General features: G+C 37.7%; 1 protein-coding gene across 1 annotated transcript in view; it reads right to left on the minus strand.

Annotated features, from left to right (window-relative positions):
* The window catches only part of USH2A (usherin), a 617249-nt gene that overhangs the window by 170931 nt on the left and 420163 nt on the right, over nucleotides 1-26155 (minus strand). The window contains exons 44-46 of the mRNA XM_040985311.1: nucleotides 13771-13980; nucleotides 12259-12461; nucleotides 8901-9013 (exon numbers count right to left, since the gene is read on the minus strand). Of these exons, the coding sequence (XP_040841245.1) occupies nucleotides 8901-9013; nucleotides 12259-12461; nucleotides 13771-13980 (526 nt within the window). The remainder of the gene's footprint in view (nucleotides 1-8900; nucleotides 9014-12258; nucleotides 12462-13770; nucleotides 13981-26155) is intronic.

Below are 26155 nucleotides of genomic sequence, written 5' to 3' on the forward strand. Positions count from 1 at the left end.
CTCTCTCTCTCTCTCTCTCTCTCTCTCTCTCACAGCCTCTCAACAAATAAAGTAACCTAGATACCGACAACTACAAAGGTGTTTCCAAGAGTTTTTGAAACATGAAATTAAAAGATACTGTACATTTTCAAGGAAATTTGTGACATCACCTGTGCGCACATGCATGTGTTAACACACGCAGATTTGTATATATCATAAGATATTTCTGCCACAGGTGTAGTTCAGTCCTAGATATAACTACTCTGTTTTAGAATCCACCAGAAACGGCTGTAGCTTTCGGGAACTGATGGGAATAACATATGAGTTTCAGTGATAAGAAGGAGGAATCATGGTAATGAAGAACAAGACGTAAATAACATGAATTCATAGATAGGGTGAAAATAAGAATGTATGCAAATTTAATCCCTACCTGTAACTACCTTTCCCTTTGTCTTATCTCAGCTAGCATCAGTGATGGGAACTAGTGATGGCTTCTCAAAGAGACGCAACTGGAAGACGGCTAGGGGATTTCCATAACTGATCCTAGGGGTGTTTTGCTTTCTTGACAGCTGTCACTTTCTCCCTTTTTCTTCTGCTGAACATGTCTATAACTTCAGCAGTAATCTTACAGTCATTTGAGAAAGGAAGTAGGGACCATCACAAGGATGGCACCATGGTATTTGATATTGCTGATTCACTGTCGATAAACCCTTAACCTCTAGAATTTAAGCGTCTGCTGGGGGGTTTTGTTACTAGGTGCCAAAATAAATGCCCACATTGATAAACTCTTTAACGTTATCAACTTTTATGCTATGTATTTTATTTCAATATGTCTTAAGTTTTGAGTTAGCTTAGATGCATTTCTTCAACTGTTTTTATTAACTAACATGGTCAGATATGTTTTGTGATTAAAAATATAGGAACTGGAAATCCCTATAACAAATACTTTAATATTATATTCTTAAATACACTGTTTGAATTTTAAAAAGTTAAGCCCCCAATTTCATTCCAATGCCAAAAGTGTGTGTGTGTGTGTGTGTGTGTGTGTGTGTGTGTGTGGTTTGGGAGGGGATACTTTCTGAAGGGGGAGAGACTGATATATACATTGAGGATCTAGCTTTGGACCAAAGCTTTGCTACCCGTTCAGTGATTCATTTGCATTTTGCATGCTGTATTGGATGAGAACTCAACTTTATGCACAGAGGGGCGATGCTACACAAGGTGTTTTACTTTTCATACTAATGTTAGCAAACTTTAATTCTGCATGTAGGTCTCTTTGTCAGAAACCTCTTGCCTTGATCACATGTTTGTATCATCTAGTATTTTTTATCTATTTTTGACTGGAAAGTCAGATAATCAGGTGGGAGGAGAGACAGAGTGGAAGATCTTTCATCTGTTGATTCACTTCTCAAGTGGCTGAATGGCTGGAGGTGAGCAGATCTGAAGCCAGGAGCCATAGCCTCTTCCAGGTCCCCACACGGGTGCAGGGTCCCAAGGCCTTGGGTCATCCTAGACTGCTTTCTCAGGCCACAAGCAGGGAGCTGGATGGGAAAAGGGACTGCTGGGATTAGAACCATTGCCCATATGGGATCCCAGCATGTGCAAGGTGAGGACTTTAGCCACTAGGCTACTGCGCCTGGCCCCACTATCTAGTATTTTCATAATAATCTCTGCAAATAGATAATGGGTAAACTTTTAAATAAGGTCTTATAAAGATTTGAGTGTGACAATATTCTTGCAGTGACAACATGGCAAGAAAAAACTGATCTGCAAGACATGAAGTGATTGTAGAACTGATTGCTACATTTTTATTGTTTCAAAATATGAGTGGAACTCGGACATCCAAATGAATTAATTTTTTTCATAATTCTAGAATTTGTAGCCATCAAACAGAATCAATCACAAATAGTTGCAGAATTATAGAATGCTTTTTACATATAGAACATTCCTATAGATACTTTGGGGTAAAGTAAGCACATATGAGTATTGTCCTTATACTTAAAAAAAAACCTTCAAAATAATTTGTATTGACCACTTTTCTAACTTTATGTTAAATGACATTTTTATTTTAAGGAGAAATATATTTTTCAGTACTGCACCCTATCAGAATTCCAACTGACATCACATATTAGGAATTCAATTAACCCCAAATATTTACATTAAAAAGCAGTAGTCAAGATAAACCTTGACATTTTAATAGACTAGCAAAAATTATTTTTCTTAGGGTACAAACATAATACTTTCAGTAATAAGACTGTGGACAGAAAATTAATATCACCTGTGAAAGAATAGCTTCATATAGTTAAGATTATTTTTCTAAAAGTCTTTATCCAACTCTCAGAGTTAATTCCTTATTCTGTAGATTCCTCTTTTGAATTCATTGCATAATCAACTACAGAAAAGGTTACACTTAAATGACACTCAAATGTGTGAGATCCACAAAGGCTGTTGGACTCAAGTGTAAAATAACAGAATGTTCAACATCATGTCACTGAGACGTCTGTCTGTGTAAAACACAATTGTGAAGAGAGGTTACTTAAATCCTTCATGCCAAATGAGTGAATTTGCTCTTAAAAATTAGAATTACATGATTAAATGACCAAGGAAGAGCCGTAGGTTCAACACCTACAGCTCTCTCAATAGGTCTTGCCGTAGGAACAGTGAAAATTCTTTTGGGGGCTGATTTGAAAATGAAGGACACCTCAGAACTGTGTACCCTTATTAATTGAATTAATGGTCCCACTGCTTTGAGGTGTGAGAGTAAATTAGAAGGAACATTCTTTTATTCTTATTTTGAAAAAAATTATTTGCTAACTTGATAGGTAGAAGAGGTGATGGCAGGGGGATTCTCCCTGAGAGAAGGGGAAAGAGGAGGGAAGGGAAGGCAGGGGAAAGAAAGGAAAAGGAAGGGTAAGAAAGAGAGAGAGAGAGAGAGAGAGAGACAGACAGACAGACAGGTGAAAGAGATAGGAGAGAGAGATTGAGATCATCTATCCATTTGTTCACTCCCCAAATGCCTGCAGTGGCCAGAGCTGGATCGAGGCAAAGCCAGAAACCTGTAACCCCATTTGCTCATACCATGTGAGTACTAGGGCTCAAAAAGCTTTCCACTGATTTCCCAGTGTTTGAGCTCCCTAGGTGGTATATCGCCCAGGCAAGTAGCCTTCTGGAATGAGAGAATTCCGCTAAGAAGAATCTTGGGGATAATCTGTTCTGTTGATGCCCAAACAAATCAGCTGTAGAGAACACTAGTGTCAGGGAACATGACTAAATGGATGGCCTCCTGGTGACCTCTAACAGAAAGCATATGACTGCCTGGGAAAGAGGGCAGTGATTGTTATCTACTGATGACAGTGACAATAATATTGAGAAGAGACACGTTAGGAAAAATGGAAAGGAGAGAGTAAGAAGGAAGGAAACATCAAGCTCTAATGAAATTTGGGTCTTTGAATTAAGTTTGAGACTAATATTTCAGTAGAGATGGTGGCAGATATTTAACCTAGTGGTTAAATTACTGGTTAGAATGCCTGCATCCTACATCACAAGGGCCTAGGTTTGAATCCTGACTATACTGCCAATTTACTTCCCTGGTCAAGTGCAGCCCTGGAAGCAGTAGATGATGGTTCAAGTGCTTGAGTCCCAGCCATTGGTGTAAGGGGTCCAGAGTGAGTTCCCGCCTCCCAGCTTTGCCCTGAATCAGCTCCAGACATTACAGATATTTTTTGACAATTGTGACAGTACAGTCAGTTCCTCTGGGAGTCTGTTTATGTCTATGTCTGTCTGTCTATTTCTCTTTCTACATCTCAAATAAATTATTTTTGATAGAGATGAAATTGATTTTGAATATTTGCTTGTGACTCTTTTCAAATTGAGACCCACAGCTAAAAATCACTGGAAAGCCACAAGATGTTCCTTAGGGATATTCAAGAGCTGAGAAAAGGACAGCCAAAAGCATGTATTTAAGGCAGTGCAATTTGGGGGGAGGGGTGGAGAGGTCTAGTTTATGAAAGATTGAACCTGGAGAGAAGTAGCAGAGATGGAGATAAGAAACATATGCATGAGGGTGCTCCATTGAAAAAACCCAGCAATGATGAACTTCAAGGATTAAAAAAACCCTCAAGGATACAAGAATATTTTTCATTGGTAATAAGTAGGAGGGTGATGTATTGGCAAAAATGGATATCAAAAATGATGGATTAGATGACAGTTAATTATTAAGATGCAAGGTTTCAGAGCTTATGGGAATGTCACAACAGAAAATCAAAAAGCTATGCTGCATATTTAACTAAAATTCAGAAGGACAAAAAGCTGTGCCAGAGATCTCTGAGACTTGGCATGAGTAAAACTAAAAACGCGCGGAATCTTTCTGTTGAGGACATCCAGAATGAATGAGTGGTTTTGAAATGGAGCCAACAAAAGAAATCTAAGGATGTGGAGAAAGCCTGGGATAAAATTCCAAGTAAAAGCAAAAATGACTTGCATGAAAGAGCTAAGAAGTGCACAAGGGCCACCTGAGGACCTAAGTTGCTCCTGTGGAGATACGGGAGGTGGAGAAAGCAGAAGCAATTTGGGATGGGAGAGGAAGTGAGGGAATGGAAACAGTGATGTAGAGTCAAGGATGAGCTTGATATTCCCTAAATGGGCAAATCTGGTAAACAGAACTCATTGGCCATCAAAGCATTGCTTCCTACAAGTCATGGTGGCCACGGAACTATTGATTGGATTCGCAATTGCACTAAAGTCCTCCAAATTCTCTTTCAGATGCTCTTTCTATTTTCTTTAAAACCCTTACTCTTATTCTTTAAAAGAGTGAAACATAAACTTTTGTTTCAAATTGAAAGTTGTCTCCACCTGACCATACTGGTGAAGGACTGAGTTTAGAATTCAGATGACTTGGTAATTTGGAATTCAATATCCATCAGCTTGATGCTTTCTCTAGTAATTCAGGCAGAGAAAAATGTAGCTTCAAGTTATTTTAAAAATAAAAATGCAAAAATGATTATTTCAGTTTAAATGATCAGTTCCTCAAAAAATATCAGGAAAACAAAAGCAAACATAGGAGAGATTCTCCAATTATCTCTATAAAAAGAAGCCCCTGTTTCACCTCACATTTGCTGAGCCAAAAAAGGAAAAACTTTTTTCTTAAGCTTTGACTTCCTGTGCCATACTCAATCACAAGTTACGTAATTTAAGAACAGAGGTGAATTAAGGAATTACATTAGTGAGTTAATCTTCACTTATAGAAATGTAGTTTATCTTGCTAGCATACAATTTCTGAGAAGTTGGCATATGTCACTCAATATCTTGAGACAAATTGCAAGGCAACTATTTGAGAGTATCACAAAGACATTATAACCACAAGTACTTATCAATAATATAGCCCCAGGTTGATTTGAAACTGAAAAAAAAAGCGCTATGATTCCAATTAAAGGCAATAAAAGACATATGCGTTTTTTTTTTCCCTACCCCACATCCCTGCCCCACAAGCCTCCTGCCTGGGAATCATGCAATTTGGAATACTATTGGTAATGTAAAAAAGTCTCATCCATGTTTATATTCTCCCCTTACCTTTTCTATTTATGGAGACTAACAAGTAAACTTCACAGGCAGCTCTATGCACAGTGAAGCTGTCAGTTTGGGTGGTTGTCATATTTCAACCAAAGTGAGAGCCAGCCACAAGATCTACATCCAGCTCAGTCTCTATATTCTCAAGGACCAGAATTAATGAATTAGCTATTGATTAAATTCCACTCTAGCAAATCCACCAAGGCAAATAAATGAACTACCCAGGGCACGTGTAGGCCATGGCCAGACATGTCTGGGCTATCAATCAGTAGTTAGTATTCTTTGGGGATATAGAAGCAGCGGATGATAATATGACAAGGATGGAAAATGCAAGGTAGGTACACAGCGTGTTTCTGGAGAAGCAGCTTATACAACTAGAAGCATCTTTTTGATCTTTCTACTCTTCTGTGCTCTGGTATCTTTGAATTATACGCAATAGGAAAAACATGCAGAAGCACTGGTACTAACACCATATTGTCAAAATCAAGAGATAAATTCTTGCTGATAGGAGGAGTTGAAGCTCTCTATGCATAGAATCAAACAGGTTGGTGTGCAATCTGTATGTGTTATTAAAATATTTGAGAGTCAAATTTTACTGACAATTGCATTTTACTAAAATCAAGCACACAAACACTAAGAAACGTATCTTTCATAAGTGAAATGATGTTAAATACTGTAGAATAATTCTGTCTACATTTGATTTTGCATCTTGCTAATACAAAAATGATTAAAAAAAAAACCAAAATAGCAACATAATTTTTGAGTACACATTGCCAGTAGTTTAATAAAATCACAAAAACAATAACATGCAAATGGGAGGCTAACTGCTTTGGTGCTGGTGTAATTTTGATTAATGACCTGGCAGCATTTACCTGCTTTTACAGCCTTGCCTTTGGAAAATGCTATGCTGCTACAATGGATCATTTCAAAAAATGAAATGTTTACATACCATTATTTGCCTGGAAATTATTTCTATAGTGCTTTCCAACTGGGAAGGTTGGAGAAAGAAATTGGCCAAAGGCACTGGATTAGATAACATTATGGTGGAGATGGACTCTCTCAGGTGGACAATATGGAGTGAGGCCATTACAACCCATGTCTCCTACTGGCCACCACAACTAGTGGCACAAATTACAGAAAAGTAAGTACGTGAGAACTCTGTAAAGTGAACCACAGCAGGAGATCAGGATGGGAGCCAAACTTTGAAGAGTAAGTGTTATGGGATAAGTTTTCTCATTTTTTTAAAGAATTTTTTTTTAAATTTGGAAGCAGACAAATATTGATATACTTCCCAAATACCTGCAACAGCCAGGGATCAGTTAGAGTCAACTGGCAACAGAGCTCAATCCAAGTCTCCCATTTGGGTAGAAGTGACTTGAACCATCGCCTTCTGCTTCCCATGGTGAGCAGGAGGCTGGAATTAGGAGAACTGGGACTTGAACCAAGTCCTTTTGATACGGGACGCAGGGGTCCCAAGCAGTGACTTGACCACTGTGCCCAACAGCTGCCCTTAAAGAATTGTTTCTAATTTGCACACCAGCAAAATTGGTAATATTTACTTGGCATCTTTATTGGCTATTTTCTCCCCTTTTTGTTCTGTTCTCTCATCATGGACCTCTTATTGTTCAAATATTAGACCTCTCAGATATTTTCTAATTTTTAGAACTTTTTCATAGTTTCACGTTTGTTGCATGCAGACATCCCATCAAATTTACATCCAGCTTTCATCCTTTCAATTTCCATGGCGTTCTTCCTCTGTGGGTATCTTTGAGATATTCATTTCTCTGTTATTGATAGAGGTCTTCTTTTCCTTTGGCTGGGATTATGACTTCTTCCCTCACTGGCATTGTCTCTGATTCTGTGTACTCACTTCTTTTCTTTTTCTTTTCTTGTTTTTTTTTGACTTGTTTATTTTCATTAGAAAGATTTTTACAGAGAGAAGATACAGGAAGATCTTCTGTCCAATGGTTCACTCCCCACGTGGCTGCAATGACTCATGCAAGGTGAGGACTTCAGGCACTTGGCTTACTGTGCTGTGTCCTACATGTCTTTTCTGTATTTTATTTTCTGTTACAGTGATGTACTCATCTTCCCAACCTTCAATCAAACAACTTGAATACTTATTGGATTGGCATCATTTGCTATTGGGTTACCTGGTAGCAGTTTTCTCTAAGGGAGTCCGCATATGCTATTATATGGAGGTGAACCTCCCATTAGTGATTTTTCAAATTGCCCTACAAATCATTAATTAATAGATATGGTCCTCTATACATTTAGGTTCATGTATTATATTCAAGTTAATTTTTGCCTTCTGTGTTAATAAATGTATGTGCTAGAAGAAAAAAATAGATTTAACATGACTACACATCCCCCCAATTGACAGGCAATTTTGTGGGTAGGTGAAGGAAAATCTTTTGACAAGGCCAGTAATTAATTAACAAATAAAAATAATTGTTTAACACATATTTGATAGAATATATACTGGAGGCAGTATTTGATTTTCATCATCAATAGCTAAGAATCTAGTTACTTGAATTTTTCTAATTATTTCATTAACTAGTTGCCAATGTCAATATATATATTGTTTTAGCTGATTTAAAAAATTCCTAAAATGCTCAACACATCATAGAGGAATACTACAGAATGAAAGTGTTGTATAACAGTTTGATTACTTCAGTCACTCTGTGTGTGTTTGTATGTAGTTCAAAGGTGAGTCATTTGACTCAGGCAAAAGTTTGATATGGGGTCACCTAGATTTCTTTGTCTAGCTTAAACTGGTTGTAGCGGAATGACTATTTTACTTTTGCCATTGGAAATGACATTAAATATTATTGTTGTTCCCTGTAATAAGCTACGAAGAAAATAACTTCCAAATGACATTCATTTCTAAGCAAGCAAGGCATGCAAAAAAGAATTCATACAAAAGGAATTTAACAAAAAAAGGGATAAAATTGATCATGGTTATCCAAAGAACATATGCATATTTATGATATAGATATTTTTGTCTATAAGACAATCTCTTATATATAAGTAAAGTTTTTGAAGAGATTAATTTAGAATGTTCTGGTATTCTAATTAAAAGCATATTTTGCTTCACATAATCATTCATGAAGGAACACATTTAAATAAGGGGACACTTGTGCATTCAAATATTTGCTCATAGATTACTAAATGAGGGAAATAAACCTAGACAAAATTGAAGACTAGACGTTTGTAGAAATAAAAAATCTGATTTGGAAATATACTTGTAGCAATTCATTAATTGAGATTGCCATGGCAGTAAGAAAATTTCACATTTCATTTCAATTTCTCATAATTAGAGTTTTTCAGATTAACTGACACAAAAGATCTCATACCTGGACGTGATATTATGAATTGCAGGTGCAGATATATTGCTTGGAATATCTTCCACAGTGGTGATTTGGGTTCCATTGCTTCTCACACACGCATACTTAGTGCAAACTTTGATCTGTGAACATCAGTACAGAAAGCAATAAATCCACTTGTTTCCCAAAACACTCATTTTTGATTCGTATTGACTCCAGTATGATCAGCCCAAAGTGCAGAACTGGGTTCCCAAGGACAGGTTAGTGATGACAATGGTGATATTTTTGTCTCTGGTTCTTACCATTCAGAAAGAGGAAGCCCAGTTAATTCACTCACAGCACAGTCAATGGAAGATTCTCAAGTGACAGTTGGCAAGCATGATAGGTAATCACTGCCTACTGCTCTCTAGGTCCATAATCAACGAGTGTAATGATGATATCTTCTGCAAGTCTCGACATTTTACAACAAAGTGCCTAAATGCTAATGTCTGTGGAAGAAAAATGGAAACCCGAAGAAAGCCTTCCAATAGGGCAGAGCTATTTTATATCCATTTATTCCAACTGCAATGTATTTTTTTAACTTAATCACAGCAGAAAATCATCATTCACCCCTTTAATTCTGCCTCCTAATCTGAATCAAAACTGAGGAGGGTGGAATAACTAAAGATTAGAAATGGGGTTCATCAGGCATTAATCTAAAAGGAGCACGTTCAGCAAGAAGGAGGAGAGCCAAATACCCAACAATTGCTGGTGGGATATTCACAAAGTAACCCAACTGTGCTCTCAATGGAAGGTAAACCAAAGAGCAAATGTTCCTTTTCCAGGGCTGATTCACTTTCACCATTGAACGCATCCATGCAGGAGGAAAGCTAGACGCTGATACATCTGGAACATGGATTCCAAGCTTCTAATAGATCTGGCTTTCTCAGTTTTCCACTGTGCTTAACGAAAGACAAGTATGATTCCTACTGAATTTAATAGGCGTGCTATTTTATCCCTAGGGCTGTATGATAATGAGTGGGAGTTGAGGCAGACGAATGTTCATAGTACTGTATACGTTGTGCTATTTCCTTTTTGATGTAGAACAGTCTTTTTTAAGAGAATATGTAATAGAAATTTAAACAGTATCAAGGCCCTACATGCTGAGTATGCCTAATTAAAAGTGAATTTACTTAAAGGCAGCTGAACTGAAAATGAATTAGAATTAAATGTAGTTTGTTTTATACATATTGGAAAATATTGGGCTATATAATGCAGCATTTGAGAATCAACTGGATGAATTTATTATGGATCTATTTATGCCAAATATTATGCTGGGTAATCACACAACTAATTTTGTTGATTCTTTACAACTTCATTTGTAATAAGTTCGCCAACTGAAGGGACATAGTAATTAGTAAATAAGGTCATCTGGTATGATTTGTTATGTCTGCATGGACTTTACGACACTCTACTGCCTGCTAGTATAAATGTTATACTAGAAAGCAATGTATCTAGAAAGCTTTCATCTTCAGCTTAGGGAAATGTACCTGCATTTTTATTTCTTACTAATGTGATATTTTAAGACTGAATCCTTGTGAGGGCAGATTTCTAGTGCTATAACTATCTGCATGACATGCAAATATAACACAAATGTAAGAATTTACTATATTTATGTTAAAAGATATAAAATTGAATAAAAATGAAAACTGCCATTTATTTTAAAAGGGACATATGAGGAATCTGTTTAACAAGTAAGTTCTTGAGGGTGTAAAATCAATAGCAACTCTACTGAGGGTATTAATCAGACACTTATTTTAAATGAAGTCAAATCATCTTGACATCATAATGAAAATTTCTGAAAGTTGTTCCAGTTTCTAGAAATGTAACAGGCACTGTCAACTGTAAAAATTCTTGACTTCAAAGAACTTCACAAAATCATAATAATCAGGAATAAGAACATTGTAGGCACTGCAACACAGTTAAGGTATTGGCATTCCGTCTGTTTTCTCCTCCCACCCCCGCCCCCAGCTGATCACAAGCGCCCTGTGCAGGTCACCTGTGATGCAAACCTGCAGGTATGAATGAATCCTCCCCCTAGAACATTCCTGAACGTCAACGCTTGCTCCAAAGTTAGCATGCTGAGTTATATATACTTGCACAGCATTCACCATATTTGTCTCCAGGATATTTTGAGGTTTGGCAAAGCAAATGAATAAGTTGCCTTTTCAGAGTTCAACCTGCTTTTTCCATGTGGGCCTCAAAAGTAGCACAGTAATCTTCCATTAACTTTCTATACCCATCTTACCTAGAAAGCTATTTCTATGTTCAGCATGATTTTTATTTTGTAATTTGGGATATAGATAGCTGGATAGACAGACTCACTAAGAACCAGGAGTATAAGCATCAATCCATATGTTTCATTCCAAGATTATTTAGACAGTTTAATGGAAATCATGGAGTGTAATGAAAAACAACCAATATGCTAGACTTCTTTTTTAACAAATGTTTCACTAGGAAGCCAATAGATATATAAAGATGCATGAAGCCAAATATAAATGTATATAATATTCACACTGATCTAATTTCCTGTATTTTTGTACATTTAGGGTCAATATATGCTGAACAAGCTTTTGAGTTGGGATTTGGGTAGTCAATACACTTTCTGAAAGAAAGCGCTAATTTATCACATAATTTCATATTTCTCCAGTGGAGGTACACTGGCTGCAAAAGCTTCTCAAAGAGGTTTAGGGCGAAGAAGCTAGTAAATAAGACTGCTCTCACATAACAGGGAGATTTGGAAAATGTGTTGAGTGATGAATACACGTGAGCATACTTGGATTGCTGTCATTCTGAGATAGAATCTTTTAATATTTTTGTCTGTCACATTTTCATTTACATCTTCCTGTGGCAGCTAGAATCCAAGAGTGTTAGAGGTTGCTAGAATGCTTTAAGCCATCTAGTCTGTTGCCTTGCAGAGGAAATTGGACACCAAGTGAACTGCTCTGTTTCCCAAAGAAATCAAGTTAGCAAATAGCAGAAATGGGAATAAAGTATCTTCACATAGACTGACTCCAATCCCGGATCCTGATATTAGTGAAAGGCCCCTGGAAAAATGCAAAATGTTCGGCAAGATTTATTTAGAAAATGCGATCAAGTTCATTTTGCAAGTGAAACTGTCATCCCTACCCAGCTTTGTTTTCCATACTACCATGATCCTCTCTCCAGAGACTCACATGTTTACCTACAGCAAACAGACTCAATGATGATCAATTTCCACCCTTGCTTTCCCCTTTGCCCACCAAATAAATAATCCGTAACCAAGACATAGTTTCCACTTGGAGACATGGCTTGGCATGTTTTATTTAACACATCTGTAAGCTTCACCATCAAAAAACAACGTTCTAACCTGGATGTCATAGATAGTGAAGGGAGACAGGTCTCTCAGAATAAATGACCCAGGCACATTCATTCCAGTCTTGTAGAGCTTATTATTTACATAGACAGAATATTCAGTGACAACACCATTCGGGTTTGAAGGAGATGTCCAGATGACACGTACAGCTGTACTGTTGATGATGACAACCTCTGGAGGAGGCATGCCCTGAGGCTCTGGAATTAAAGGAAGAAACAGAATAAACTCCAGCTGGCTCTGAAAAAGCACTTGTTAAACTAATGGCAGATTAGCATTTAGGTTTAGCAAAGGGCTCCTTGCTTATCTGGGTTTCCTCTGATGAAGTTATCACAGTCTGTAGTTCTTTGTAAATTGGCTTATTATTCTCTCAGTTAGAAACTGTAAGAATTGGTGGTAAAACGCTTTACATCACCAGAATAGTGCTAATCTTCAATACTACGTGACCAGTGGGATATCATAAATAATTCACTCATCCTCACCACTCACACATCTCTATTATTTGTCTTTTTTCCCCCATCCATTCAGTCCATACAGGGAGAGAAAGAAAGGAAATTTGCTCCTTAAGCAAAAAATAAAACTCAAATATATTGAGGCTGGTGGAACGTGAAAAATCATTTGATGTTACTAGCTTGTAACTCAAGCAGTATGAAGCAATAACGCAATATTGTCATTATGTAAATGATTTTGAATGTTGATTACCATAGGTGATGATGAAATCTAACATTAGAAAAAGATCTTGCTTAGCGTTAAATTACACAATTATTCAAGCACATCAGAAATAACTATGCAAAGACCTATTTTTATCAGAAGAACCCATCTTAACTAGTTAAAAAATTGTCCTTGTGATGCATCCTATTTTATAAACAAAAGGTGTTGACCTTTGGCACCACAAAGGGAAGCGGGTCCCCCACTTAAAGAGCTCTGCTAATGACCTGGAACACTTGCTTGGGAGGTAATGATATTATAATGTTTATAATGAGACTTTATAAAGCCAAAAAGATTAGAAAGACCATTCCAAATACATTTCAGACTCACAAGTTGCTTCCTGGCTTCCTCCCCCTTGCTAACTGGTTTGGAAATGAGTCATAGGCAATTTTTCTCAGTAGATGAACTTGCACCTACCATTTCTCGGTGACTCAGGAAAGGCCCTCCCTGCACTTGGCTGTTGTTTTGAAAAGCACACTGCTTCTGAGAGCTAATCGTAGATAAAAATTTCAAAATGTCACCATTTATTGATGTGAATTGAGCTCTCAACTAAGCATACACTGAGAAGCGTGGGAGCAAACAGGGCTAATATCGCATTAGGAGAGCCCCGTGCTGCTGTCTCCATAGGGCCACTTATTGATCTGCTTGACGACAGCAAGCACTTAAGCATTTTAGTCTCGACCCCATCTCACCAACACCGGAAATTTCATAATGGAAGGATGACTGATCTCAACCTCAGCAAGAATCAATCAATTTCATTCACCTCCCTGAAGCCTAACATCCCTTAGTGTCTGAACTCACCTCCATCCCAAGTGGTTGCTTTCAGTACTGCACTGTTGATGCTGTGTACTCCATTGAAGACAGACAGAAACACCTGATACTCTGTGTTTGGATTTAAGTGGCCAATGACATGAGCATTTACTTCTGGAAGGATTTTTAGAGATTCATTTGAGGAGGCAGAACTCCAAAAGAGTGTGTAATATTCAACATCTCCTTGAAGGTCTTGAAAAGCTAATAGAATAAACAAAAGACATTATGAATCTGGCTCATCTAAAGGGGCATTAAAGAAAAAGACACTAGCTCTTTTTAGAACAGAAAAAAAAAGAAAGATTACAGAGGCTTCACTTTGGAAAGGTTAAAGAGGCTTTCGCAGTAGGCATTTAGCTATTAAGAGGCTGGTTAAGATGTATGTGTCTCACAGTGGAATGCCTGGGTTCCATTTCTGGGTTCCATCTCCTGACTCAAGAAGGCAGAGGGGATGGCTCAAGCAGGTGGGTCCCTAGATTGAATCTTCATTTTCAACTTTGTGTAGTTTGAATGAACAAGCAGATGGGAACACGCTGTATGTCTAAATCAATCAATCAATCTCTCTCTCTCTTTCTTTCTCAGCCCCTATCTCTCCCTGATTGTTCAATAAATAATGAAATTTACATTAAATAAAAAGGTTTCTCAAAACTTCATTGTGGTGATATGTCAAATCATACACCAAAAAATGTTTAAGGAATCAAGATGGTGGAATATTGTAAGGACACATTTAAACAGACGCAGAAACATGAGCCAACATTAGTGAAGCAGAGAGGGCACATTCCAGGAAATAGGACAGCACAGACTGAAGGCAGAGGGGCACCTGGAGATTGATGGACACAGGAAAGCAGTGGAAACAATGGTATGGTATTGCAGAGATTAGATATCCCGGCGGCATTTGATCTCCACCAGTGGCCAGAACAACAAGGTGGGAAGGGGAGTTCACCGAGATCTCAGGAGGTAAACCCAGACAAAGCACTGCCCATCCTGCTGGAATGTATGATTTGACCAAGAGGAGAGACAAAGCAGCAGATTCAAAACAGGTGGTATGGGAACAGGGTGGTCTTCATAGCCCAGACATCCAACAGAGCCAAATCAGTGCCAAATCAGTGCCATTTTTTTTGCAGCAAGGCAAAGGCTATGGAATAGGAATGTGTGTGCCCTAAGCTGGGAGCAAACTCATTTCTGGATAGTGGATTGCAACGACGTGGCATCCTACAGGTCCCACCCCAAATAGGTCTGGACAACCCAGTCCTAATGGCTAACAGATCAAGAACTCCATGAGTGGCAAATCAGGTGCCATCCTGTACAGTGTGGCAAAACAGGGACAACAGTGAGCTGCACATGCACTGAGCTGGGAGCAAACTCACTGAGCTCAATGGAATATACTTGTTGCCATACACTTGGCATTGGCACAAGTGAGTACAAAGAACTAAGTACCAACTACAGTATGTGAAATCAAATTCTATACCTGTGGGTGACATAGTTTAGAAACCTGCCCTAAGGAGAATAATCTGCTAACTAGAAGTACAATAATCAAAAGCAAAAGAAGAGGAAAGAAAAAGGCACAATGAATATTACTGAAGACTCTCCTGCAAAAGAGCAAAACCTTTTGCCAACCTCAGACCTCACTAAGAAGACATCGAGAAAATGGGGGATATAGCATTCAAAACATTTGTTATTAAGCTTCTTATCAACAATGAGAAGCACATACAGAAGTTGAAGGAATTCAGGGAGTGTGTTACACACGAAATAACAACACTGAAACAAAATCGAGCTGAATTATTGGGAATGAAGGATGCAATAGAGCAAATTAAAAATTCAGTGGAAAGTTTCCATGATAGAACGAATGAGGCAGAAGAAAGAATCTCAGAAGATATTTCTTGTCACAATGGGGAAACAATCAAAAAGTTGGAAGCAGAGCTGGATCAAGCTAAAAAAAGTATTCAAGAATTAAGAGACACTATTAAAATGGTCAATGTAAGAGTTATGGGAATTCCAGAAGAAGTTATGAAAATTGCAGAAAGAGAAGCTGGGTTTAAAATGTATTTAATGAAATAATAAAAGAAAATTTCCCTAATCTGGAGAAAGAATTGGGAAACAACATCCAGGAGGGGCACAAAACTCCCAACAGTGTTGACCAAAAGCGATCTTCTCCAAGACACATGATACTCAAGCTCTCTTCAATAGAACATAAGGAAAAGATCCTCAGATGTGCATGTGAAAAAAAATTAACTGACATATAAAAGAATGCCAATTAAACTCACGGGAGAACTCTCACAGGAAACTCCACAGGACAGAAGAAAATGGAACAAAGTGTTCCAGATTCTAAAAGAAAAAAATTGTCAGCCCAGGATAACATACCCAGCAAAGCTTTCCTTTGTCTTTGAAAATGAAATAAAATCTTTCCATAGTAAAGAAAAGTTAAAAGAAGTTGCCTTTGCCAAACCTGCCCTAAAAAATGATACTTAAAGGTGTTCTCTTGACAGAGAAGAGGAATAGCACCACCCAAACCAAAGGCAAATGTGAAGAACATCCCAGCTAAACAAGAACAGAAGACTAAATCAATGAATAAACCATTGCTAAAATGACAGACTAAATTACCACCCATTTTTACTAATCCTGAATGTTAATGGCTTAAACTCATCAACCCAACATCATAGATTAGTAGACTGGATTTTTTAAAAAAAGATTTATTTATTGTTTTATTGGAAAGTCAGATATACAGAGAGGAGGAGAGACAAAGAGGAAGAACTTCTGTCTGCTGAGTTACTCCCCAAGTGGTCACGATGGCCAAAGCTGAGCCTATCCAAAGCCAGGAGCCAGGAGCTTCTTTCAGGTCTCCCACGTGGGTGCAGGATCCCAAGGCTTTGGGCTGTCCTTGACTGCTTTTCCAGGCCACAAGCATGGAGCTGGATGGAAGCAGGGTCTCCGAGATTAGAATTGGTGCCCATATGGGATCCCAGGAGTGTAAGGTGAAGACTTTAGCCACTAGGCTACCACACCAGATCCAGTAGACTGGATTTGAAAAACAAAACCCATCTATTTGTTGCCTATGGGAAACACATCTCACCAACAAAGATCAGTGGAAACTACATCATGAATTTATGAATTTTGATGTTTTTAGTAGCATCTCTTCAAAACAGCTATTTTTTTTCTCATATTCTTCACTTATGAGTTCTTCACTAACTCATATGCCATGTAGTGGCATCATTTTCTTTAGGAAGGTTCTTGATTTTCTTTTTCATTTCTTCAGAGACACATTAGTTATTCAGTAGAATGTTATTTAACTTCATGGTGTTGTAATTTTGTTGTTTTCCTGTTGCTGATTTTGTTTTGTGGCTTTTCACTTAAGGGGCTATATAGTAATTGTGTAATGGAGACTAACATATCCAGATGTAAGGTTACAATGCAGGATGCATCTCTACTTCCAGATCAAAGATGGACTCCCAATGAAACTGTTGAATATATCTTGACAATAGGAGGCTGGACTCTCTGTCATTGTCCATGCCCACAATGATGGACTTATGACTGTTATGACAAATGATACTATTGAAATAATATAGCGAAGCTCAGTGAGGGGGGGAAGGGAATTGGGGAAGAGGTAAAGAAAATCCCAGGGCCTATGGACTGTATCATAAAATGATAATAATAATAAAAAAAGAAAAAAAAAGTTTGATAGGAGTGGATATTTGGCCGAGAAGTTAATGATGCTTAAAACACCTGAATTCTGTATGGAATGCCTGGTCTTGATTTCGCTTTATCTCTAGCAATAGCTGTAAGGGTGTAGTATGATGGTAAATTTGGAAGTGTTTATGTTAGAAATCAGAAAGAATTCACTTATGGGGCCAGCGATGAGATGTAGGAACAGAACAGCTGTCAGCAACACTGGCATCCCACATGAGTACTGGTTTGTGTTCTGGATGCTCCACTTCTGATCAGTTCCCTAGCAATGGACTTGGAAAAGAAGAAGATGGACAAAGTATTTGGGCCTCTGTCAACCATATATGAGACCCTGCTCCTGGCTCCTTGCTTTGACCCGACCTAGCCCTGAATATTACAGCCATATGGGTGATGAACGAGCAGACTGAAGATTTTCCCACACCCCTTATCGTTGTTCTCTCATTCTGAGTGTGTGTGTGTGTGTGTGTGTGTGTGTGTGTGTGTGTGTGTAAACCTGACATTCAAATAAACAAATTAATCTCAAAGTATTCATTAGGAAACTTTTAGAGACAGAGATTTTTTCTCTGATATAAAATAGAAACAAATCTAATACTGAGATATTATTAACCATTGAGAGGAACAGCTATTAATATCATGTATTATTTCCCCCATTGTTAGTGGTAGTCTGGCACAGCAAAGTTGCAGTTGTTATGTGTGTATAAGTTCTTCCCATCATTAGAACCATTTTTTATTGACTTTAAGTCTTATAATACATTAATTTTGTGGCTTCCGCAGTATGATGGGAAAAATGCTAACTTTCAAGTTTACGGTGTGTTTGTGTAAGTGGGCAACCTGAATAGAAAGTCAAGTCCTTAAGATACAATATTAATAAAGTGCTTTCAAACTATACATATGAATGTAAATGGATTTTTCTGGGAATATTACATGCACCTAATATCTCTTCCATCAAGTTTCAATTAATAAATCCATGTAGATACTATATATATTAGGACTTACATTATAAGTTCAAGAATGAATAAAGATCATTTATCAATCTCTGAATGCCCACTCTTAATCATGCATAGAATGCCAATCCTCCTGAAATGGAACAGAACATACTGTCCCCCTAAGTGCAAGAAAAGACGACGAACCAGTTCTATGGCTTAGGTCTTACTGTGTGACAGTGAGAAAAGCTCTTGTGACCAGAGACAGGCAGCATCTCCAGGCAACAAGGGCCAGATATCTGCCCCATCCAGACCTTTGTCAACAACTGTTTGATTATTTCTTCATTCATGTGGATGTTGTAGGCCAAAGTACAGAAAACCACAGACACATACATCTTTGTATTCCCAATCATCATGTGAGAAAAGTGCCGGAGCAAAACATCATAGGACTTTGATTTTTTATTGTTTAGATAAGGCCTTTAAATTTCCGTGGATTTTTTTCCTAAGTTGCTGAACCACTAAGAAATGGAAGGTACATCTTTAGTTCAACAGACCAGCACAAAATTAAGAGCTGCTGACCTTGACTTTACCTCTGAGAGAGGAAGGCTATTAAAATTGAAATAGCTGGAATATGGAGGTAAGTAAATTTCACCTTCCCTAACTATTAGCCAAAGCTGGTCTCAATGTATCACCCATTTTAAAAGACTAACCACATTACAAAGCTTGTCCTTGACATGAGATAAGAGAAACATTGTCTAGAGTCTTCAAAAAGCAGGTGTGTGTGTGTGTGTGTGTTGCTACTTCCATGAGAATGGGAGGAGAATTTCACAAAACATTGTAAATGCTTCCCCAAAATAACAAAAAGACATATTTTAACAGCAAAGAAGACTCTGTGAAATGGGAGCCTAGAATCATAAAATAAGAATATGAAGAAAGAAGTGTAAAAGAGATCTAAATAAGAAAGGAAGGCAAGGAAACCCATAAAACAATGGCCAAATTAAAAGTCTACATTGGAGGCAACAATGACCACGATTGTAAATACTCACACACACACACACACACACACAATGAACAGGAAAGCAAACACAAGGAGACCAGTGAAAGTCAATTTTAAAGATACTGAGAACACAGAGTGAAAAAAAAACCTTGCAGAAAATGGACCAAATAATCAAGTATAAAAATATTTTTTGAAACCTTATTGAGAAAAAAGACTGAAGTCTACATATTGGATAGGCTACAATGGCTTGATCCAAAGCCCAAACACATAAACATGTGAAATGTTGTAACATTTTGAAGATAAATTAATACATAATAATAATCTAGAAAGGAGAAAAAGACACGCTTCAGACTCATCTGGAACCTGAAATGTTGGGAGACAATTCATTTCAGCATGTTTTGAGGGGAAGTATTTTGATGCGAGAATTTGGTTCACATCTAAGCGAAACAACACAAAGGCCAAAATGACACGAAGACAAAAATGAAAAGGCTACGCCTTTGACTTACATGTTTTCTTATACTAGCAAAAATTAGAAAATATATAACTGACATTTTTTTTTTCTATAAACTTCTGCTGAACAAATTAAAAAAATGTCTCCAAGAAGACAGAAAGATGATTCAAGTCCTGATCTTAAAATTGGGGAAACTTAAAAATTGATGGCAAATAATAAAACCATTTAAGGAAAATAGTCATACAAAAGTTTTTATAATAACAACAAACATTATAATTTAGAAACCAATCTTTGGAAATGCAGATGACACAGACAAGGAAAAAAACAGTGTATGAAATTTAGTACACACAAAAATTTGAAAACCTAGGAAAAATAAATACATAACTAGCCACTAATAACATTAATAGCATCAAAAAGCACATACCTTTAAAATACACTAAAACCATAAAGACTGGTGCTAGGATTCCTAGAACTCACCAGTGCTAATTCTTTCATCTTTTTTTTTTAAGATTTATTTTATTTTCATTGCAAAGTCAGATATACAGAAAGGAGGAGAGACAGAGAGGAAGAGCTTCTGTCCGATGATTCAGTCCCCACGTGACTGAGCCAATCTGAAGCCAGGAGCCAGGAGCTCTTCCGGGTCTCCCATGCAGGTGCTGGCCCAAGGCTTTGGGCTGTCCTCAACTGCGTTCCCAGGCCACAAGCAGGGAGCTGGATGGGAAGTGGATCAGCTGGGATTAGAACCGACATCCATATGGGGTCCTAGTGTGTTCAAGGCGAGGACCTTAGCTGCTAGACCACCGTGCCGGGTCCAAATTCTTTTATCTTTTTAGGGATAGCTAAATTGTGTTGTCTGGGAACACTGATCAGTTTGTGCCATTTTGGGCTGAGATGTTCAATAGCAATTTGTCATTTCTGATTGTCTGTTTTTTTTTCCCCTGCAGAGGAGGACTCCATTACCAGAAGAGAGGATAGATCCACTGGATAAAAGGAGTCTGGGAATTTAAATGACCCATGTAGGTACGCCAACACCTCACTTGATCAATGGAGAGACAAACTGGATAAGACTCAGCATTAAATAATAGAAGTAATCTGCACTATGCATCAAATGAAGTTAACTGATGTCTACATGACAGTTCCTCCCAGGCGGCAGGACGTGTTCTTTCCATCAGTGTATGGATATGCTGGGCCGTAAAGCAAGTATCACTAAACTTAAAAAAAAAAAATTGAAATCATACCATGTGTCCTTAATCATAATGGGAATTAAAAAGAAACTAGAAAATATACAAACAGATGTATATTTGTAATCTTCTATTACACTCCTGAAGGAACAGTGAATCATAGAATAAAAACAGAAATTGAAAAAAATCCTGGAGCCAAATGAAGATGACAATACAACACTTCAAAGCTTACGGGATAGAGCAAGAGCAATGTTAAGAAGGAGGTGTACAGAAACCAGTGCCTGATTCAAGTTTCCAATGCAACAGAAGGACTTGGAAAAGCAACATCAGACAAAACCCAATATGAGTAAAAAGAGAGATAATTAAAATCAGAGGAGAAATGCACAAAACTGAAACAAAAAATTATACAAATCTTAATGAAAAAGTAAATAAAATTCATACACCATTGGCCCAACTAACCAAAATAGGAAAATGAGAAGATCCACGTTATTATTCATGGAGAAAAAGGAAATGTTACCACAGATGCAACAGAAATAATAAGAATCATCAGGAATTATTACAAACAGTGATATGCCAAAAATGGGAAAATCTAGAAGAAATAGACTTTTGGGCACATACAATCCACCAACACCAAATCATTAGGACAATAAATCCTAAATAGATAATAGCCAAGATGGATTTTGAATCAGTAAGAGAGACTGTTCCAACAAGTAAGAACAGTCTCACTGCTGATCTGCCACAGATTTAAAGAAAAACTAATTCCAATTCTCAAAGTATTCAAAAACAGTTGAAGGGAGGGAAACTTCTCAAAGTCCTCCTATGAGTTCAGCATCCTTAATTCCAAAACCAGAAAAAAGATAAGAAAGAGAACTAGAACTACAGCACATAAGGTATGAAAAAAAAATGTTGCTTAATACAATCAAGACAATATATGACACATAGTTTCATACTGAATGGGGAAAACTTGAAAGGACTTCCACTAAGGTCCTGAACCGGACAAGGATGCTTGCTCTCACCACTGCTACTCAATATATTTCTACAAGTTTTAGTTGAATCTATTAGGCAAGAAAAATAATTCAAAGGAATACAAAGTGGAAAGGAGAGAGTCAAATTTTCCCTGTTTACAGATGATATGACCCTCTCAGGACACCACAAGAGTCAACTAAGAGACTATTGGAACTTATAGAAGAATGTGGTAAACTAACACTAGATAAATTCAACACAACAAGCACTAGCCCTTGTAAACACACACAAGGCATGGCTGAGAAAGAACCTGTAGGGTCGATCCCATTCTCAATGGGTGTGAAAAATATCTACAATGAAAATTCAAAACAATGGAAGACACAAAAGATGGAAAACATCTTCCACATTTATGGATTACAAGTATTAATGTTAAACAAATGTGCACACCATCCAAAGCAACTTACAGGTTCAATGTGATCCCAACCAAAATATCAATGAGATTCTTCTCAGAGCAAGAAATGATGATGTCAAATCTCACTTGAAAATACAAGAAATACCCCAATAGACAACTCTCTCTTTCTTTTTTAGCTTATGTGCTCCTGAGGCAAACGTTGACTACCACAATCCTAAACCACTTAAAACAAAGCTAGAGGCACCACAATACCAAATTTCAAGATACTACCAAGGTATACTAATCCAAACAGCTTCATACCAGCACAAAAACAGAGATGTGGACTAATAAGCAGATCGGACACTCAGAAATGGACGCATCTACAACCAACCAATCTTTGAGAAATAAACTAAAATCAATCAATAGAGGAAAGGAAAGTCTGTTCAGCAAGTGTTGCTGGGAGAACTGGACCATCACATGCAGAAGAAGGGAATACATCCTCCACTACATCTCAGACCAAAATGTAAATGGGTCATGTTATTAAAGGAAGTTATTAACACAGGAAAACACTTGAGCAGGAAGATCCCAGAAGCACAGACAATAAAGGTAAAAATAGAAAACTGAGATCACATTGAACACTTAGATGCTTCTGCACTTCAAACCAAATATTCAACAAAGTAAAGAGGTAACCAACAGAATGGAAGAAAATATTTACAAATTGTGCAACCAATAAAAGACTAAGATATGAATAATTAAAGAACTCAGGATAGCCAACAACAAAACAAAACAAAACAATCCAGTCAAGAAAAGGACAAAGGACATGAACAGGCATTTTCCAAAGGAAGAAATTCAAGGCCAACCGGTACATGAAAAGATCATCAGAATCACTAGCAAGTCAGAACTGCAACGAGGTTTCACAAGTTAGAACGCCTATATCCAAAAAAAATGCTTTGTTCTGGCATAGTATAAGAACACAACCTTGATGGGAGACAGTATGAGAATTCCTCAAAAATCTGAAACTAAATCTACCATATGACCCAGGCATCTCGCTTCTGGGAATTTACCGAAAGGAAAATAAATCAGGTTATAAAGGATGTCAATTAACTGAGCAAAGGATAGCAAGGTGGCATACATACACAGCAGAACTCTATTCAGCCAAAAAAAGAAGTGAAATCCCATTTTTGTACACAGAATGGATGCAACGGGGAACTGTTATGCTTTGTGGAAGAAGCCAGTCCCCAAAAGATAAATATCACAGGTTTTCCCTGATTTGTGGTAAACACGCAGACCAAAATGTACTGCAATGTATAGGAAAAAACTGATGTTTTGCTATTTGATTATTGTTTACAGCCCTCTTCTTTGCTCTCAGAGAAACATTAGCTTTACGCTTTGTACTTGCTGGATTCTTTACTTGGTGGAGTATTAAGCTTATGCCTATAAAATAAAGCATGCCATTATAAAATTAAAAATATATAAAATAGAAAGGAGGAGGGACAGTGGGAGTATAGGTGGAAGGAATATAGTGTAAAAAGTATCATGATGCTAAATCTTTTTATATGGCATAAATCTATGTAAATCTATATATGACATTAAAACTCTATATAAGACATCAGGTGAAATTTGTTTGTCATATAATAAAATTAATTAAATATCTTTATTACTATTTTAACAATAAATGTCTTCCCTTGATTCAGCTGTTTCTCTAGATGTGCAAAGAATGATAAACCTTCTTCAGTGGATATGAGTTTTACTATTAAATGCCACTTTAGATGCTGTTCTTACATCATTGTTCAGTTGCGTGTTCTGAGCTGGGACAAATTCCTGGGTACTCAACATGCCCATGTCCTTCATAATGGATGTCCAAATAACTTAAAATAGTTGGTTGAGGGTATGCTAGCCTGTGCTAGTCTTCTCAGGCTGCCACAATACTGCAGACTGAGTGGCTTGAATAACGTGACTGAGTTCACACAGTGGAAGTTCTGGGTTGGTCAAGGTCCATGATCACTGTGCTTGGCACATTTAGTTTCTGTTGTGGAATGTTTCTCTGGGTTGCAGACATCTTTCTTGCTGTGTCTTCATATGGCTTTTTCCTGTGCAGAAGGAGGGAGGATGGGTGAGGAGAGCTAGAGAGCCTGAGAGCAGATGTTAGGGCTCTGGAATTTATTATAAGGACACTATCCTTTGGAATCAAGGCTCACCTTTTGACCTTCTTTGATCCCCATGACTTTCTCAGAGGTTTCATTTTCAAATATAGCTATGATAGAAGTTCAAGATACAATATACAAATTTTGGGGCGGGGGTGGGGGCACAGACATTTAGACCACAACAGATGGGCAAATGCAAAGTCCTGCAACAGCAATTAGATTATGCTCCTTACATACTCTTGGATAATTTTTGGAGATTATTATCAATGTCAATTATATCCTCTCAATCTTTTGCATCAAGGTCAAGGATCAGCAAACAACAGTCCATGAATCAAGTCTGGCTTGTAGGCCAACTCTGCCCCACCATCTGTTCTTATAACCTGAGAGTAAGGAATACTTTCTGGACTTTTAACTGACTGGGGGGAAATTTTTAAAACAATCATTTGTGGTAAGCGAAAATCCTATGAAAACTGTATGAAAGCTGTTCTTCATGAAATTTGAGAGGAACACAGCCATGCTTACTTGGGAATTCCTTCTGTGACAAGGCCAGTCAGCAAGTCTGCAGTGTTCACCATGTGGCCCTTTAAAACAGACACATTTTTGGTCCTGATCTAGATCAATTCCAGCAAACCATTCCATTAAACAGGTCTCCTAATTTATTTGTCTAGTGCTGAATCCTTCAGTCATCTCTCATTAACAGGCTCACTGGGAGGTAATTTTCTTAAAATGTAAAACCTAGAAGGACCCTATTAAGGTAATTTTTTGATAGAAAGGTTGATCTTGCTCACAGATTCTCCAAATTAGTGTAATTTTCCAATTTCTGTGGTGCAGAGCTCTGTGTCATCAACTAAGCAGTTCTTGGAAAATTTGAACTGATCAAAACTGTATCTTGAGAAAAATCATTAAATAAACAAAGGGGAAGATTTTCTTCTTGGGCAATGATCAAAGCCATCTCCTTAGTTTTTTCCAACAGGGTATCTGGCATCTTTATTAGAGAATTTCTACAATGAGCAACTTCTTTGTTGCAAATTCCCAGCCACCTTCACCTCTCATTGTGTTCTAGCATTGGACACTTTCCAGAGAAAACTGCACTTAGAGAAGATAGCATAGATAGCATTCTGCATTTGGCTCCAAATATAGGACAACTGATTTGTTCTTTAATCAAATGATGTGGGCAAATTCACAAGTGCAAGGTTGAAGCAGAATGTCATGGTTACAACCACGTTCTGCTTGAGGGGAAAGGGAAGGTGAGCTCAGATGTGTGTTTCAGCCCAGCCATGGCTTGTCCACACCCCCATATAGCTCTTATATGGTTCAGTTGGGGTTGAGACCTAGCCTACTCCGTTCCACATCTACCCTGGTCCTCCAGAGCACCGGAAGGTGTTGCAGTCTTTGGGCCATGTTTTTCCTGCCTTCCCAGGCACATTAGCAGGAAGCTGGAATTGGAAGCAGTGCAGCTGACTCACACTGGTGCTTCCATATAGGGTACTGACATTGCAAGGGTCCAGCCCACCATGCCACAAGGCAGTTCCCTGTGATGTATGCACCTTTGACATATGGTACAATGCTCTTATATGACTGTCATGCAAAATTACATCCTAAGATTTTGTTAAATATGGTTTCCCATTTTTTTCATCTTTTCTAAGAT

Source organism: Ochotona curzoniae, unplaced genomic scaffold (genome assembly GCF_017591425.1).
Source record: "Ochotona curzoniae isolate NIBS_2020 unplaced genomic scaffold, NIBS_Ocur_1.0 contig_430, whole genome shotgun sequence".
Taxonomy (NCBI): domain Eukaryota; kingdom Metazoa; phylum Chordata; class Mammalia; order Lagomorpha; family Ochotonidae; genus Ochotona; species Ochotona curzoniae.